This window comes from Bemisia tabaci, chromosome 7, assembly GCF_918797505.1.
Source record: "Bemisia tabaci chromosome 7, PGI_BMITA_v3".
NCBI classification, from domain to species: domain Eukaryota; kingdom Metazoa; phylum Arthropoda; class Insecta; order Hemiptera; family Aleyrodidae; genus Bemisia; species Bemisia tabaci.
In genome coordinates, this window is record NC_092799.1 from 36,566,611 (window position 1) to 36,583,622 (window position 17,012).

At 40.2% G+C, this 17,012-nt stretch overlaps 1 protein-coding gene across 8 annotated transcripts in view; it reads left to right on the forward strand.

Moving 5' to 3' along the window:
* Positions 1–17,012, forward strand: part of LOC109032066 (uncharacterized) — a 296,669-nt gene that overhangs the window by 162,906 nt on the left and 116,751 nt on the right. For 7 of the 8 annotated variants that reach the window (XM_072302695.1, XM_072302696.1, XM_072302689.1 and 4 more), the window contains one exon: positions 6,040–6,116. In XM_072302695.1, the coding sequence (XP_072158796.1) occupies positions 6,065–6,116 (52 nt within the window). In that variant the 5' untranslated portion in view covers positions 6,040–6,064. Of the gene's footprint in view, positions 1–6,039; positions 6,117–17,012 lie in introns of those variants that run through there. The other variant, XM_072302694.1, reaches the window with a different exon arrangement.

A 17,012-nucleotide genomic window follows, 5' to 3' on the forward strand; every position in this document is an offset into this window, starting at 1 on the left:
CGCCCGCAAAAAATTGGAAACATAGCTGTATAGGCAAAGAGTGTCTCGGGCCGATATTTTAGGCCAATAGTTTCTTTTAAATTATTTTCCCCCTTACATTTTTCCACTCCAAATTCTTCTATTTGCCTTTAACTGATCGCATATGCCCATTGTCCTGGCTGATCGCGATCAGCGTACAACCCACAACGGGTTCGGCCTGTTTCACAGGAACCATCTATTGGACTACATTTTGCAATTAGGAACTACATTTTCCGGCTCATCCGTATAAAAACACATATTTGCACAGGGAAACTAATGATACATACGTTGTTTTTAAACTGAGACAGAAATTGTACCTTGTTCCAAATTGCAAAATGTAGGCCTACTGTGGGTGTGTGATGACCATATTGTAGGTAGGTCCATTCTTAAATAGAGCAATTTCAATGGGCCGAGGATATGCACTTTTTGGTTTTACATAATTAATATTGAACGTAGGTCAAGAACCATGTATTATCGTGTTCAGTCAAAATTACACTTAAGACGTTTGTCAACATGAGCGTAACACACTTCACCATCTACTGGTTTCAATTATTGAGTTTTACCCGAAACGATGTTGCGATACACCGCACCGCGGTATACGTTTTATGACATTTATGAAATTATGCCACTCTATTCGATGAAGACCAATACTGAATAATTTACCATTAGTCATTTCAAACTTTTACTTCTTACCAGGAAAATTAAAAAAATTTCAAACGCAGTCCTTTTCCCTGACGGAGACTTTAATAATGCGAGATCAAAGTCAGCGAAATCATTTGTGATAACTGCATATCTTCTATGAATACGAAAGTAAATAGTCGAAAACTGTCTGGAGACCGCACCGCAATGCAGGCTGCCGCTAAGGTCTGAGCAAAGCTCACCGGAAGCAGCCCAAGGGAGGGAAACCCTATATGTTTATTTTATCGTATAGGTTATGAGCTTTCACACCTAGCGCATGCGATCGCTATGAGACGGTCTCTCATTGAGACACCGCACCACCAGGGTGGAACGGGAAGCCACCCATACCAACAGGCTCAGTTGTCAAATCTAATGTAAACAAAGAGAAAACAAGCGGGAAAGTTCTAATACTGTCGTATTAGAAAAGCGCTCAGGTGTTAGTCAATGTATTTAGTGGAGAAAGGACGTATAAACTCCGTCGACTTGGCTGGGAAATGGAAATAAAACATCAGCTGATAGCAAACAAAGGTTACCAAGGAAACCGTAAACGCGTATTTTTGTTTCCCGAAAATAAGCTCACCGTTGAGCTCATCAGGCGCGTTTTTTTTAGGCTTCATTTGAGTTCAACGATCAATTTTGATAAGAATTACTCTACCGCTAAGAAATTTTCTTATAGACAAACGATCGAAACTACCTGCACATTACGTTAAAAGCATAAAATACAGTTTTCACAGCTTTATTTATTTTAAAAATGGACCCCCCCCCCCCCCAAAAAAAAGCCTACACATCGATGAGCTGGTGCGCCATTTAAACGCATTAGCACTAGTATACTAGTACTCAGAGGCAAGTCGAAATCAAAAAGCGCTGCCTATCGGCTGAGCGCTTAAAAGAATCGTCTTTCTTTCAATACTCATAAAGGGGCATTCCAGGTCCACCCTACCTTTTTAGTTTTCATTTCATTTAGTGGTAAAAAATACGTAGTTCGGTCCTGATAACAATATTTTGATTCTTACCAGGGACCGAATCAATTTGAACACAAACGTAACATTTTAACAACGGCCAGGTAAGTAAGTATGATTTGGAATCCACTTTTAACCTGTTAGGGCAAAGAGGCCGTCCCTTAAATACGTAACGCTAAATTTGCGGGTTTTTTACACCCCCACCCCCCCGCTCCATTGGAGCGTTACGTCATATAGGGACGGCCCCCAAAGAGTTCTCTTCTCTCCACGGATTCCACTGTCAAATTTTTTTCATTTAGTAGCGAGACGAAGTCCAGCTGAAAAACGTGCACTAAAAATCAGCTGCGACTATGACGCAAAGAGCTTTTTTTAGCCCCTTAATTTGCTGTACTACATTTCCCTATGTCACGACACGTATCGAACTAAAAGGCTCGTCTTGCACCGTTTATTCTTATGAGACGTAAGCATAAGCGTCTTAGCGATTCGAATGCAGACAGGTGCAGCCATGAACTCATTGACGAGAAGACATTATTGGGCTTTCGTGTATGAAATTTTGCACAACAGGGAGGCCACTTCTTTCCATGCGTTTTTTTAATCAATATTTCACATTTGCTAAAAGACGTGCAGTTATGCAACTTCAACAAAACAAGGCAACTTCTCCTGCTTTATAATTTGAATCTGCACTTATTTTAGCAAGTAACTTGAGGGCTGACCCGAACAGATTTGATCATTTTTATCGCCACGCATCAAAATTCTGGCCGCAAAGCTGCGTTATTGCGGACGAATCCCCACGACCCCGAAAATGTATTATCTTCTCCCACCGCTCGGTAGGACATAAAGAACTTACTTTTCTCAGAGTTACGAGTCGGATTGCAGTATCGCAGTCATGCACTCTCCACTCTCCTAATGGAGTAAATCATAAACTAGATTGGCCCTAAGCACGAACCCACTACATTTGATTCCAAAAAGGAGAAAGCTGCTACACTGAAAAAAGTGCCTTGTCCGAGAAACAAGGATTCTAGTCACCCAGACAAGACCGTCTTGTTATATTTGATCCACAAGGCATTCTAGTTTATGGGACACATACAGTCTTGTTTAGGGAACAAGACTTCCTTGTTGCATAAGTCAAAAGTCTAGTCACGGTAACAAAATTGTCTAGTTCTGGGAACAAGACTTGTCTTGTCAAAGTATTCGGAAGAAATTAAAATTGCAAAAAAAAAGTCACAAATTGCACGATTTATACGAAAATATATTTCTTCTCTACTTACTTCACTCCTCTTATGCCAGAATCGTCTCATCGGACCTTTCAAATTTTACCGACTTGATCGGGATTCGAACCCGGGACCGCTCGATTACGGACCGAGTGTTCTACTGACCGAGCTATCCGGAGTAGTTAAGAGGGGAGCCAAATTTTAAGTATAAGTATAGCCCACAGAATTACTTCTTCATTTTGTTGTTATCTCAAGTCTGTGGAATGCGTTGAGCATCAAGTTGTTTGGTTTTTTTTCTTTTTTACCATTTACCGTTTACGAAAAGGAATTTACATTCTACATCAGATAAAAATGGACAATTTAGGCCGAAAAAATGTGTTTCTTCAAGCAACGATGTTTCCTTTGTTCCGTGTTTATGATTCTAATTTTTATTTTTATTTTATATCATGATAATAATTAATAATATATAAATAAATCAAACGTTAAAAAAATAATTATATAATTAGATACATTTGATTTTAAAACCTTACGCATGAGCGATTTATTTTTAAAAAATAATCATAAACTTATTGTTTTTACCTTGTCATTAAACATGCAGAAAAATTTTCGGGGAACAATTATTAAGCGTGGTTCTTAAAATACTCTTTCAAAATATATAAAATAATACGCTCTCTTTGAATTTGACCATTACTCGCGCGGTGAGTAGAGAATCTTGTTACAGTGACAAGACTATCGAGTCCGGTGGCTCAGAAACCTAGCATATAAAACAAGACTGGTCTTGTTGCATTAACAAACGGGTGTTGTTTCCCAAACAAACTGAGTTGTTCGGCAGACTAAAAGTCTTGTTCCTGAGACAAGGCAGGTTTAACAAGTTTATCTTGTCTCCACGGCTATATTATTTTTTTCAGTGTACACTTTTAGCACATAACATATTTAAGCTCCTTACATCGTGAAAGAACTCGTGTCCACAGAGATCTTATAAGTTATGTCTCAGTTTTCAGTAAACGCGAGTAATGTTCTCTTCCATGAGAAATATGAGCGGTCTTGTATCGATTTCCCTCTGTTTTCGTCCTGAATGTAGTTGCCGCGTGTCAAAATAAGGTAGAATTCGGTATTTTTTTAAGCACAGCCGCTAATCCTGGAACAATGCTGGGCCCACACTATACCTATAAGGAAATGATCCTAAAAAAGTGCATAAAAATGAACATTGCCGTTCGAATGTGAAACTCTCATAGCATCAGCATGAACCTGCGAAGGAGTCATGGGGTGTTTTTCTTCTTCTTTGAACAAACAGAAACCTAATTACTACATTCACCGTACCATCGAATGCAGCCGTCTCATGCCGATAGACTCCTCTTACGGATTTGAAATATTCGCTCAGCAAGAAAATATTTAAAATTTCTTCAAAAAATTGAGGTGAAGAATCCCTAAAAACATAATTTTTTCAGAAGATGTAAATCTGCCAATCCATCAGCCTTTCCTTTCAGACACATTCGTAGAGGATTTACACATTATTAGTTAGTTACGTGATGAAAAATAGCAACGAAAATGCTGATTAGTTTTCATGCGCATGAGTCATTTTCCCTAATACGTATTATAAGGTTTACAATATTCTAACTTTTTAATTTCTGTTTATTTTTTGAGATCGTCGATTTTCGCAATTTCAAGAACTTAAAATTTTAAATCATTTAAAATAGAACTTCTGAGGCAAAAACTAGCCGTTGAGCTGCTCACAGCATGAAACTTGACAAGCTTGGTTCCGGAGATAAAATAGGAAAATCTTTTTATTCGCGAAGGAGCCACGCTAACATCAAATCGTGACTGACGATCCGCTTTGATCCTCGCGATTGTGATTTAAGTCAGAAACATCTCTCGCCTGTCTCCCGAAAGAGCTCTTTGATCTTGCCTCCTTAAAGAATCTTTTTACCGAAGTTCCTCAAAATTATTGTATTTAGTTTTCTTCATTCTCCACATGACTCACGATTTGAGTGTAAAAAGAAGTTTCACGAGAGATCTCAGTCAAGATGGTCGAAGTTTCTGCAAGGAAGAAATAAATAAATGAGAAAATGCACATCATTTCCAGTCGAAACGCAACTTGATATCTGCGGCGATGAAAGCCTCTCGTTTTACACTGCTAAAATACACATCCCAACTTCAATAGAGGTTCATTTACTAATACAATGCTCTCTCTCATTGGTTTCACAGTTGGAGCTCGTATAGATATCCTATACGTTGAAAAGAAGCAAACGATGTTGTTGCCAATTTGACTCCATTTGAAATTCATTCTTCAGTCTATTTTTGTTCGATTTTTTCCATGCCTTCATCTAAACGTTTTTGTCTCTAGACCCTCATGAGCTTTTACAATACTGAAAAAGAGAGTGTGTATGAATGCACATAATAAAAAAGAGGAGAATTGGCGCTCATGTCACTAATAAGTTAGGTTATAGAGCAACTTCAATTTTGACATCGTATACTCCTGATACCATTTTATGCACGTACGCATCAGTTTATTCCAGTCATCGCCTAGTCTACAATCAAAGTTTGAAATATTTTTCTTCTATCATTTCAGGCCGACTGATTTATTAAGATTTTTTGTTTTATCAAACATTGAATAATCGGAACCAAGGATGCGTTTTGCTTTTATTATTCACGCGAAAACCTTCCTTTTTAAAATACTGAGTCCCTTTTCTTTTAAATTGTGTTATCGGTGATATCAACAGATTTACTCCCGCCCTCTTCAATAATTCTGTGTAAAAAAGGGATGGGGGACCCCACTCCATCATAGGGGTACATTATAAATCCGTCGGTTGTATCGCGATTGGATTCTATCTCTCTGTTTAAACTCAGGCGTAAGCTCTCGCACTATGATTATTTTGTGGTCCGTTGATTTATTAATAGCATTCAACTTTTTATTTCACGTTTTTCGACATGAGAAACACTATCGAGCCAGTGCAAGTATGATTAATGGCGTGAGAGATTGTGTGATGAAGGATGGATCAATCTATAAAAGTGCTAGCGAACGCGATGTTCCGCCAATGAGAGATCGACAGAATAAACACGGGATGGCGTAGCGCCAGGCGTCAATGTTGGAGTTGCCGTAAAAATTTTAGAACCTAATCAAAAGAGAAAAAAATTGCGATTTCCGTCATGTAACAATTTTTTTTTCTCTTCAGGTTGCATCGTGCTGTCCCCGAGAGTATGATAAAGGAATCGTACGCCTACATTCTACCATGTCTCAAATACGTCCATGGTAAGCTTTCAGAATTTTCCTAATTTTTCTTAAGAAATTTTAATTTTCCGTTTTAAGTTTGAGAATATTTACCTACAAGGAACACAGGTCCTTTAATGCTCTTTGCGTGGCCCTTACGATTTGAAAGGAGTAATCATTTTAAAGTAAAGCTTGGATTTAGCTCCGAGCAAAGGTTGATTATACTCACTACCTACTAACTAACGAATGTTTACTCTTTCAATTCGAGATAAACCGCCCTATAGAAGTTGAGTCACGTGGCGAAGAAAATCTCCATACCACCGCTGCTAATACATCTTACTCTTTGTTTTTGTTTACCGCTTACATTTGTTTAAAAAAAACCGTTGAAAACAAAATCACCTTGTGGGACACTTACACGAAAAGAAGAATGAGAAGAAAAAATTAATACAGAAAAAGTAGAGTAATCGTCAAGTTTGCCCCGCTATTTTTTTCCTCTTTAATTTCAGCTTGAACACGAATTCAGCATGAAATTCCCTTATAACAATGAATTTAAAAAGTATATAATGTAATTTTTCTCGTGTAATTCCACGGACCACTGAAAGTAAGATCATCTCAATTCTCTTTGTCGCGAAGTAATCTTACGCTATCGTTTTTTTCTATTTCTTCGTTAACTCTTTCTTATGCCAAAAATTAAACGATTTTAACCTGAATCGGTGTAACTTCATCAGCAATTCCTTATATTTATCTCATATTTCATGATTCCAACAGTCCCGACCAGAAGTTTTGCGAGTATTCAGTTCGTTTTTCATCATAATCTGAAAGAAATCTTCAGAAAGTTTCACGGCATATGTTGCTTAAATTTTTGTGAATATAATTAAATTTTGGCGGAAATCAGGCAAGATAAGATGTAGGCTTAGTTCTGGTCAAATCCCTCCAATTTTGATGAACTTAGTCGTCGTGGATCGGTGGATGTTTCAAAATCTCATGCAGCAGTATCCTCCACTGCACAAACTTGATGTCTCCAGTGGCGTGGCGTGAATTGAAATGTATCGATTGTTATGCCATTTAAACCCATGGGAAAGGATCGATAAACAGGGTGTTCGCTTCATAATCGATTCTTTACCGTAGGTTTATATGGCATAACAATCGATATATCGCAATTCACGACTCGCCACTGGATGTTTCCCTGTTTTCAGCGCATGTTTCCCACCTCAGATTCCCTCAGTCGTAAACTGAAGCATGCAGCGTGGGTCGTAAGGTTGCGCGCGCGTAAATATTAAGGGATACAAATGGAGCCCCAACTCCGGCCCTCGGGTCCCGTTTAAACCAGGATTTTCGTCGTCATCGAGAACGCGCAACTTTTTTCAAAATAGAAGCGAAAAAGGGTCTTGTCACAGAGTAATCGCGGACATCCGTTTTCCGCTACGTTCATTTCACCGGTCTGGCTTCACCCTTTTTCCTCCGGCTTTCCCGGTTATTCTGCCGCGCTCGAAAAAACGCCGTATGAGCCTTCCAACGTTGCCATGTTCCCTCCAATAAACGACGAATTTTCTGGAAAAATTGCTAATATTTCCTTCAAATTTTTCAGACGCAATTTTGTTCGCAATTCAATACAAAATATCAGAAACATTCAAGGAAAAATATACATAATTTTCCTTAAAAACGCTCGTTTTATCACGGGAAATTTGACAAATCTCAAATGTTCATGTGGCGTTTTTCCTTCGCAAGGCATTATATACCCCGGCTTGGACCAACTTTTACTCCCCGGAAATGCAGAAATCTGCAAAAAACTTGGATCCGCGCGGAGTTCGCAGTTATGGTTACGCGGTTCTTAAATCGTAGAGGTGGGGGACAAAGGTTCCAGGCGCCGATTCGCCCATATAATAATAATTACAATAGGGTCTCGGGGTTGTTTGCGTAGCGAATTCCGCCAACCGCAAGGGCGCTCATAAGCTTCGCGGCTCGCCGGGCAAATAGTGCGGTGCCGCAATGATGCGCGCTGGATCGTTCCGCACAGTACTTGAATTCGTAGTTTATTGTGCTTCGCGGGAATACGTAACAGCTGCACTTTTGATAACGGCCGCGCAATGGCGGAGCAGGAGCTCGGGTCACCCACACAGATGCACACGGACGAGCGAGGACGCGCACACTAGCGCAGAAGATGGCTCCGCCATAATTGCACAGCGGCTAAGCAAACAATTCTGTTGTCCCGCCCCTGGATAGGCGCATAGGTGACAACTGGGGTTGTCGGCTCGAACGAATCGGTCTGCTGCGAACTTTAGCGACTGAACTGGAATGAAAAGATCAGGGTGTCTACAAGTCCAGAATTTTCGGAAAGTCCGGAAATAACACTGATTTTTCAAAGGCCGTCCGGAAGTACTGAAAAAGTGCGGAAAATCTGGAAGAAAAGTCTGGAATTTGTTGTAATTTTTTGTCATTTTTGATGCAATTTCAAATTTTTGAAATTTTTCGAATTTCGTCAAAGGGAGGCACTGAAAATATACGGAATTTTTCTGTCAGAGAAGGTACTGAATTTCTTGAGAATGTACTGAAAAAGTACTGTGAAAGTACTTGTTTTTGACCAGCCTGTTTTAGTGGACACCCTAAAGTTGAGTTGAGGGGATTGCAGGAAAAGGTGCGCATGTGCAATTTCTGAAAAAAAAAGATACTTTACCGATTTCAAGTGAAACCAGTCTTAACTCATATTCTGTGAAAAATTAACGTACTAATTCCAATTTTAAGCATCAAAAAGTCAGTTTATTTCTTTTCGCAATAAGGATCCACGTAATTTTGAAACTTTAAACACGTCGCATTTCTCGAAGTAGCAAAAACTGCACTTATGCACCTTGTCCTCCAAGCCCCTCGGTTGTTTCTTCCGGTAAACGTAAACGCACGAGCGTATTGAGAAGGTCTGAAATTCATTCCTAATTTGGTAATCTAACCAGTGGCGTGGCGTGAATAATCGATTATCGATATCTCGCCATTTGAAGCTATGGTAAAGAATCGATTACTAAGGTGTTCGCTGCGAACACCCTGATAATCGATATTTTTTCATAGGTTTAAATGGCACCACAATCGATATATCGTAATTCACGCCACGCCACTGAATCTAACGAAATAATGTGTGTATCAATTTTGAATTTCCCGTCTCGAGTATCATATTCTGCATCTGAAATTACATCATTTGAAACAGATGAGTCATCTCAGTTTTTCAACTCCACGCAAAATTGAAAATGACCGACGTTATAAGACATAGCTCTTCAAGCGCATTGAGAAGATCTGAAATTCACTCCCAACTTCATAATCCATCTAAATAATGTGTCTACTTCCGCCTCAGGTATATAAGACACAGCTCTTCAAATATTAAGAAACAAAAAAAGGACCTCTAATTATCGAGCTAAATTTGCAAAGCAGGAAAATAAAGACGACTTATGTACATCGTTTGCCATGTTGTTTGTTTTAATTAAAAACTGCAACATGGCACGGCGGCCATTTTGAGTTTCACATGGAGGTATATGAAACCTAGGTGACTCGTTTGTATTAATTTATGTCTTCAACGTGGTTTACTTTTTTAGTCGGGAAGCTCAAAAATTCGCAAATTTACAACGCAGACTGTGCAGTTGGGGGTGAACTTCAAATTTTCTCGATGAGCTGATCATGATTCTAGTCATTTTGAGACATTCAAATGAGACGGTCTCTTCTTTTGCTGCAGCTAAGTTCGCAACAGACCCGTTTATCGGATTCAGACACGAATTCAGTTGAGAAATTGGCAACATGAGGAGTGTGTTATGGGAAAGCCCGTGGTTGATAATTGATCTGACCCCATGACTCTAAATAAAATATTAGTAAACCTTAATTCAGGACCATACTCCAATTATCGTCAACTAGGGGTCCGCTCCGTACAGCCACCGAGCAAACCAACACCCCAGGGCGCGCTTTACTGCTCTTTTTTGTCGTTACCCCTGCGGAGAACGTAACGACGTTTTGACATTGCAAAATTTCCACTTCCAAATTTTATTCACTAAATATGTTTGGTTAAGTGAAAAATGGTCGAAAATCAATTTTACATACGTCGAGAATACAAGTGACAAAGTATACAAAATACAAATGAAATAATGAATCCTAGGACGATAAACAAAAAAAAAACAACGGAAAAAAAACAACAACAAAATTAGCCACATTTTTGTTTAATCAGGCAACATGAACGTTCACGTGGTCAAATAGTGGTGTCATCGTGAAATGGCACGCTTACACGGAGTACACGTCAAAAATGTTGGTAGTTTTTTATTGGGCGAGAAGAGGTTAATGTAATGCCGTGTCAGTTTGCCTTCAATTTTTAGAGTAGGCAACATGGGTTCTCACGTGGTCGAATAGTGGTATCATCGTGAAATGGCACGCTTATACGGAATACACACACTAAAAACGGTTTTTTACTGGGTGAGGAGAGGTGAATTTAACGCCGCGTCGGTTTCCCTTCAATTTTTGGAGTAGGCAAAATGGGTTCCCACGTGTTCGAATAGTGGTATCACCTCAAATGCCACGCAAATGTCACCCACTATACACACTGTTACGTAACACTGAGCTTGACACCTCACCACCCTTAGTCACGGTCGGTCTCAAAAAGAATACCCATCTACCCCCGAGAGGAAGGCGACATACTGCAGATAACCTTTAAAAAATCTCACGTTTCTCTGGAAAATTGTCAGCGCGCTTATTAAGAGTGTTTCCCGCCCAATTTCGTGATGCATGAGGAGTTGTAAAACATTTGCACACATCTCGGGCTACTCAGTTGGCGACAGCTCGTCTCGCCAAAACAGTTGTTCCCATTTGATATTCGAGCTCTACAGTGAATCTATTATTCTGCACGGGGTGGAGAGTAATAATTCAGCAGACTTGCTTGAGTGTGTTTGCAAATCGCACTCCAGACTGACGCGGCAAGGCCGGGTGGTTGACGTCTCGCACTTACATTAGCACGTCGCTCCCTTCATGACTCAAGTTGATCCCTTCTCCTCTAACTTGACGGGGTAGAAGCCCACATGGTTGCGGATTTTGCCTGTCCTCGTAACAGGTTGAGATCCTTTCTCTTGGGGGGTGGGGACAGTTCACCGGCCGCAGAATCGTGTTCTGATGTCCGTTAAAAATCTCCGAATTAAAGTTCGAAGTTTCGGAGTGCATTTCTAACCGGAGGTTAAAGTAAATGCATCGAACGTATACACTTTTCTGGAAATGCTAGCCTTTTGAATGACTAGACCAACAATAATTCAACCCTCGTCATCATTTTCTTGCGACTGTGATAAGCTGGGTATTAGTAATTGCTACATTTTTGGAGCGACCAATGGATGCCTCGTCCAATGATGAATCCATGTGTTGGAGGAAAGGATGATTTGCTTCAATGGGGGCGAAAAACGCCAAATCCACTGTATTTTTTTATCAGGGCGATATATTTTCCAGTATCGGACGTGGAATTTCGGGGTTGGTGAATTACATACAAACTATAATTAGTATATTCTTGCCGTAAAATTTGGAGTGCATTGCACTTCGGAACCTATTCTGCCTCCAGAAAACTCAAATGATATGAAATAAGGTAAAAAATATTTCATGTGAGAAGAGTGGAGTGGACAAAAAGAATTTATTTCAAGTTGCAAGATCAGAGGTCACTACGATACAAGAGTATGCCTCGTACTGTAGATTTTCTGGTGCTGATACAGGCTCCGGTAAGAAAAGCACGGAGTATTTCCTTCTTAAGATTTTCAATAGTGAATCTGCCGTTTATTCCTACTAATCAACGAAATTCAACCGTTTAGATACGATTTTGCAACTCATGTAATTCACGGTTTATACCTATGTCTCCCCTCCTTCTCCCACCCCTTTCGTAGAAATAACTGAATTAATTGATAATTTTCGAATTAATAATCTTGCATAAAGTAAGAGTCAACGTGGAAATAATATCGCACAGAAAACACCTACAATTAGAGCACTACTTTTCTCGAACGGTTGAGCATTTTTTCAAATGAAACTCGGAAAACAAGTTAATTACACAAAGTTTGTTGTTTTTTTAATAGCTGCAAACCACACGAATGAGTGGACGAGCACGGAATTTTCCCAAAGGTTCTTTCGCTGGTAGGAGCGGGTAGTTCTGCGTTAGTATATGCGAAAGCTTTAAGCTCATCTGGAAGTGACAGTTCGTTAAGCAGCTCAGAGCAGCTTAGATGTTTAACCGGCTAAATATACTTTCCCCTCTTTTTATCTCGTTTAATATTTGTTTCATCTCATTTCTCCAGCTTAATTTTGTCGTTTTGTTTAGTCGTTGCTCCACCGTGGGTAACGATGAACACTGTAGGCAAAACTTTCGCAAAAAGTTCGAGGTGTTGCATTTTAATTTATGTTGGTGAACAACAGTTCTGAGTATAATTTTTTGTGACTATCCATCGCCTATCAAGTTGATTCTTTTCTAACACAAAGTTTCGAAATTCTCAGCCAATTTTTAAATTTTGGACAAATTTTGTCGGCAGAAATTTTAAACCGCCGCACCGTTTTACTCTTTAAGTTTTTAAAACTTAACAAAATACATTGACAATGAAACCAGATGAAATCGTAACTGTGCTCGCAACAATGCTGATGTCTCAGATTCGTGACAAAAACAAATCTTAATATCTCCTTTTACTCCTTTTTACCGACTTTCCGATTTTTTTTCTCGAAAGAACGCTTCCAGGACGTTTTATTTGTACTTCGGGTTTCTCTTGAAATACCTCTCTCATGAATTGTAAGCGCACACAGTCATTATTTCTCCCTTTTCTTTGCCTATTTTCCCTCACTTTTTTCAAATTTATTTAATACAAATCTGCAAGTTATGTTTACTGCATTGTCCACATATTTTTGCAAAATTCCAGGCGTTTGATATTGTACTCCCAGACGCGGCATCACCACAAATAATAAATTGCTCCAGCTTTCCAATGCAAGGGAGACGATTTTAAAGCTTCGAATAGGCCGTGATCTGAGCTTAACGCGTCTAAATCGAAGCTTTGCAAAGATCATCCGCTCGAACCTAAAAGACTCCCCAGCCTCCAGCTCAATGCCTCTCGTTAAAGTGTCCCGAAAGCGTCCGGATATATATTCTTTGGCTTTTCGTGGCGTCTTTGTAAAGCGGCAGAACTTTGAATGCGACTCTCAAAACTTTTTCGCGGAAGTTTGCGTCTTACGAGCGTCTTAAACCGCTGAATTCGGTCGAGCTGTATAGATAGCCCTCCGGCCAAGCGCTTCTCGACATCTCAATACAGATAAGAGTTTTCCAAAGTCGTCCAACTCTTTTCAGTCCTAAGCTCGTCATATTTAGCCTTTTAATTCACTTTACTCGTTTTTTTAAACTTTAAATTTGCGTTCCAGTCTTAGAGCTTCTTCGATCACCTTTCAATCTTAATGTTTTATTTTTAAGGGATATCAGTAATTTAGTCACAAATACTTAACGAATATAAAAAGAATGTGAAAATTTTATGGTCGATATGTATTCTGGAAAAGCAAAACTACAAGGAAAGATCGTCTTATATACCCGTAGAGAATTCCGGAGATTTTCCCCATGAGGCTCCAAGGCAATGTAAGTAGTTTGAAACAAATTTCAGCACCATGAAAAATATAATAGGTAAAAATGAAAAAGCCATTGTTTGTAGTACGTTAACGGCAAGAATAGGGCGAGGCGATAAATCAGTTGGCAGCTCGAAATATAAATCGATTCATACAATCTGTTGGATACAACTATTCGCACTTGACGGATGTCCGTGTTGCATGCAAAAAATTGAAGGCGTTTCTCGAGACGGCGCGGCGCCTGGATGCAACGTAACTATTCGGGTTTGATGAATGTCCCAGTTGCCTATGCATAAAATTGAAGGTGTACTCTCTGACAACGCCGTGCTAAAAGTTGCATTTTTATCACTTCAGCTGAATGTAATTAGTCCTTCGTAATGGATGTTCTTCTCGTGTTTGCAAGGAAATAAAGGCAAAGCTCGCTCAAATTCCTGCAGCTAAACATTCCATGAGGAAGTTTTATTAGTAATCAAGGAAAGTTTCCTCAAGCGTAACGTTTCATAATATGCTGATTTTCTAACATTTACATCAAAAAATGCCGTTTGCGTCGTGAAATTTATAGATCATTGTTAGATCTTCACGTACAGATACGAATGAAAATAAATCAAATTTATTCTTCTCCCAATGATACCGAGCCCTGGGGGAAAGAAACACATTGGATCTAGAGTCCAGACTCTTGAAAACATAGACAATAAAAAATAATCTTGATTCAATCAGATTTTTGCTTAAATCAAAAGGACTTCCGCTCAAATTAAGAGGATTGGTTCTTGACTGAAGCAAAAATCCGATTGAATCAAGAGTATTTTTTCTTGCCGATGTTTTTAAGAGTCTGGACTCTAGATCCAATCTGTTTTTTTTTTTTCCAGTGAGCGGTAAAATTAAGTTTGGAGGATGAGCAACGAAAATGGAGTCTAGTAAACTAGTGCTCACTTGGCAATCACGCAACCCTTTCAATTAACAAGGAATTCGACCACCAAAATTCGGCCGTTTGAATGTACTCCTGGACCTAATAACGCGGGTAATCATGTTGATTCCAACAATGGAGACGAAACTCCGAGAGGTTTGCATCCATAACTTTGATCTGCAGTTGCAGCCTCTTAACTCACAGTACCTCTCGAGGCTAAAGCATCCCTTTTGATGTTGCGCGGTGCAAAGTCATTCCTCCGTGTTTGACTATGCCTCGATGATCCCGTGACCCTTTGAAACCACTTGGATACTTTTATCGAAAGGAAACACTACTCGCTCTAGGCCTTTTACGGTCACGTTTCAAAGTGGATGCTCCGGGTATTCTAGAAGTGTCGCGCTCATTTAAATTCTATCATTCTTTGAGCGGTGGTAAATCATGCCGAGCCTCGCGAATAACGATTTTCTTGACGGAGAAAGCATTTTCCGTCTTACATTTTTTTTAGATGGGCGCCGGAAGCTGTGGAAGAAAATAAGTTTTCATGTCTTTGTCATTTATGAGAAATTTCTCTCGGGAGAACAAAGGATTTAGCTCTAGGCCGTTCCAAGCCTTGCTAAGAGCCTCAAGAAAGTGTCAAAGAGTATCTTAGTAGATCCTATATTTTTACCCATCCAAGTAATTTGAGCGCAAACGGAAGAGGCCTGCTAAAAAGAAAGCTCCGGCTCTGAACGCTGTAATTATAGACTGCATGGACATTCCGCCCATTCTGGGATCGGTGGCTGAAAGTTCCGGGATTTGGAGCCTTTGCACCAGCTGGAAACAGGGTGGTATGTCTTTACAGCCCGAGACTATGGCGATCAAGCCAGAGCATTTATTTTCCAATGCAAATATTAGTTTCAATTAGGGGAAAAAGTGATGGCTTGAGAAAAATCTGATGAAATTCTTCAAGGCAACAACGATCAGGGCTGGATTAAGGGGGTGGCCACATGGGCCGCGGTCCATGGCGGCAAATTTAGGGGGCGGCAAATTTTGCAATTTTTTTAAATGTAGGTACAAAAGAAATCTGATTCAGAAAAAAAATATACCAATGAGAAAAGGGGAAAAAATTTCCCTTTCCTGAGAGTATAGTAATTTCTAATTTTGTCGTTTTTCGGTGATACAAGAGACAGCACCTTTAAATCGTCGAGTTAACAGAGGATGAGGAACTAAAAACGCAATTTGGCCCGGAGCTTAGCGCAGAGAGGAATGGTGACGAGGACTTAAGGTGAAAAGGACAAGCCTTCGGCGCGGCAGTCGGCATGTAACAAATATTAGCGCCTACAAGACTGCATGGATACTTCACGCATTGCGCCAAACACATGCAGTGCAGTCAGGAGCGGTTGGCGTGAAACGCATAGCGCCTACAAGACTGCAGGAATACTTCTCGCATTGCGCCAAACACAGTGCGATCAGCCGCATAATTTAAATTAATTTGCTGGATCCGCTAATGACCACTCTGCCCTTAGGATTCCAGCAACTTTATCATACAGAAATGAGAACTTTTTTTCCCCCTGCTGGTTTTATGGCTTCATGTCTAGCACCTTCAGTCAACTTTAGACTAGGTATGTTTATTGTCCGTAGAAATCGAGGGGTTTAGGCAGATCCATGCTCCAGGCTGTTCAAATTTTCATGGATTAGGGTCGAAGAGAATCTGTTTCAACAGATCTACTCGTCAATTCCGTGAAAATTAGACGCCACCACCGGGATTCGAACCCGGGACCTGTTGACCTAGAGTCAGACGCGCTGACTACCAGGCCAACCTGCGGGCTGATTATTGAGATTGATAGACAAAGCGATAGACAAAGAAGCATAGGGAGTTTGGAGCTATCCTATTGGTTAAAATGGGTGAGTCCTATAGACTAAGGGAGAAAATGATGGACTAACTATCGGGTCCCTCGTGGGTTGCCGTTAGTTAGTCTATTGTCTACCTCCTTTGTCCATTGCAACCACCCGCTTCCACCAATAGGATCGCTCCAAATCTCTTCTGTCTTCTTTGTCTGTAGCTTTGTCAATCAGTTTCAATAATCGGCCCGCTGGCCGGCATATGAGAACTTAATGTCGCAATTTCGACCCGAGATTCAAACCATATGAGTTTCAGACCTCAGAACCCCTCCCTCTCCGGGGATTACACCACTGCTCTCGGCGCAACAAGTTTTTCCTTCAGGACCGCGGAAAACTGCCACGAAAACGGGTTTCTCGCGAAAATGGATCCGATTTTCCTCGGGGAAGACGTGCCGAAGATGAAGCTCGCGTTATGGGCGGAGACGACCAGACGAGGGCGGGCCGGAGGGAGAAAACAAGGGATTCCGGTTCACTGCAAAGAAAGCACATCCTTCAATCCAATTTCGCAGTCTTATCTCTCCTAATAAGCGCGCGGAGTAAATGAGGAGAGAGAGCTCGCACGTGGAAACAGGGAA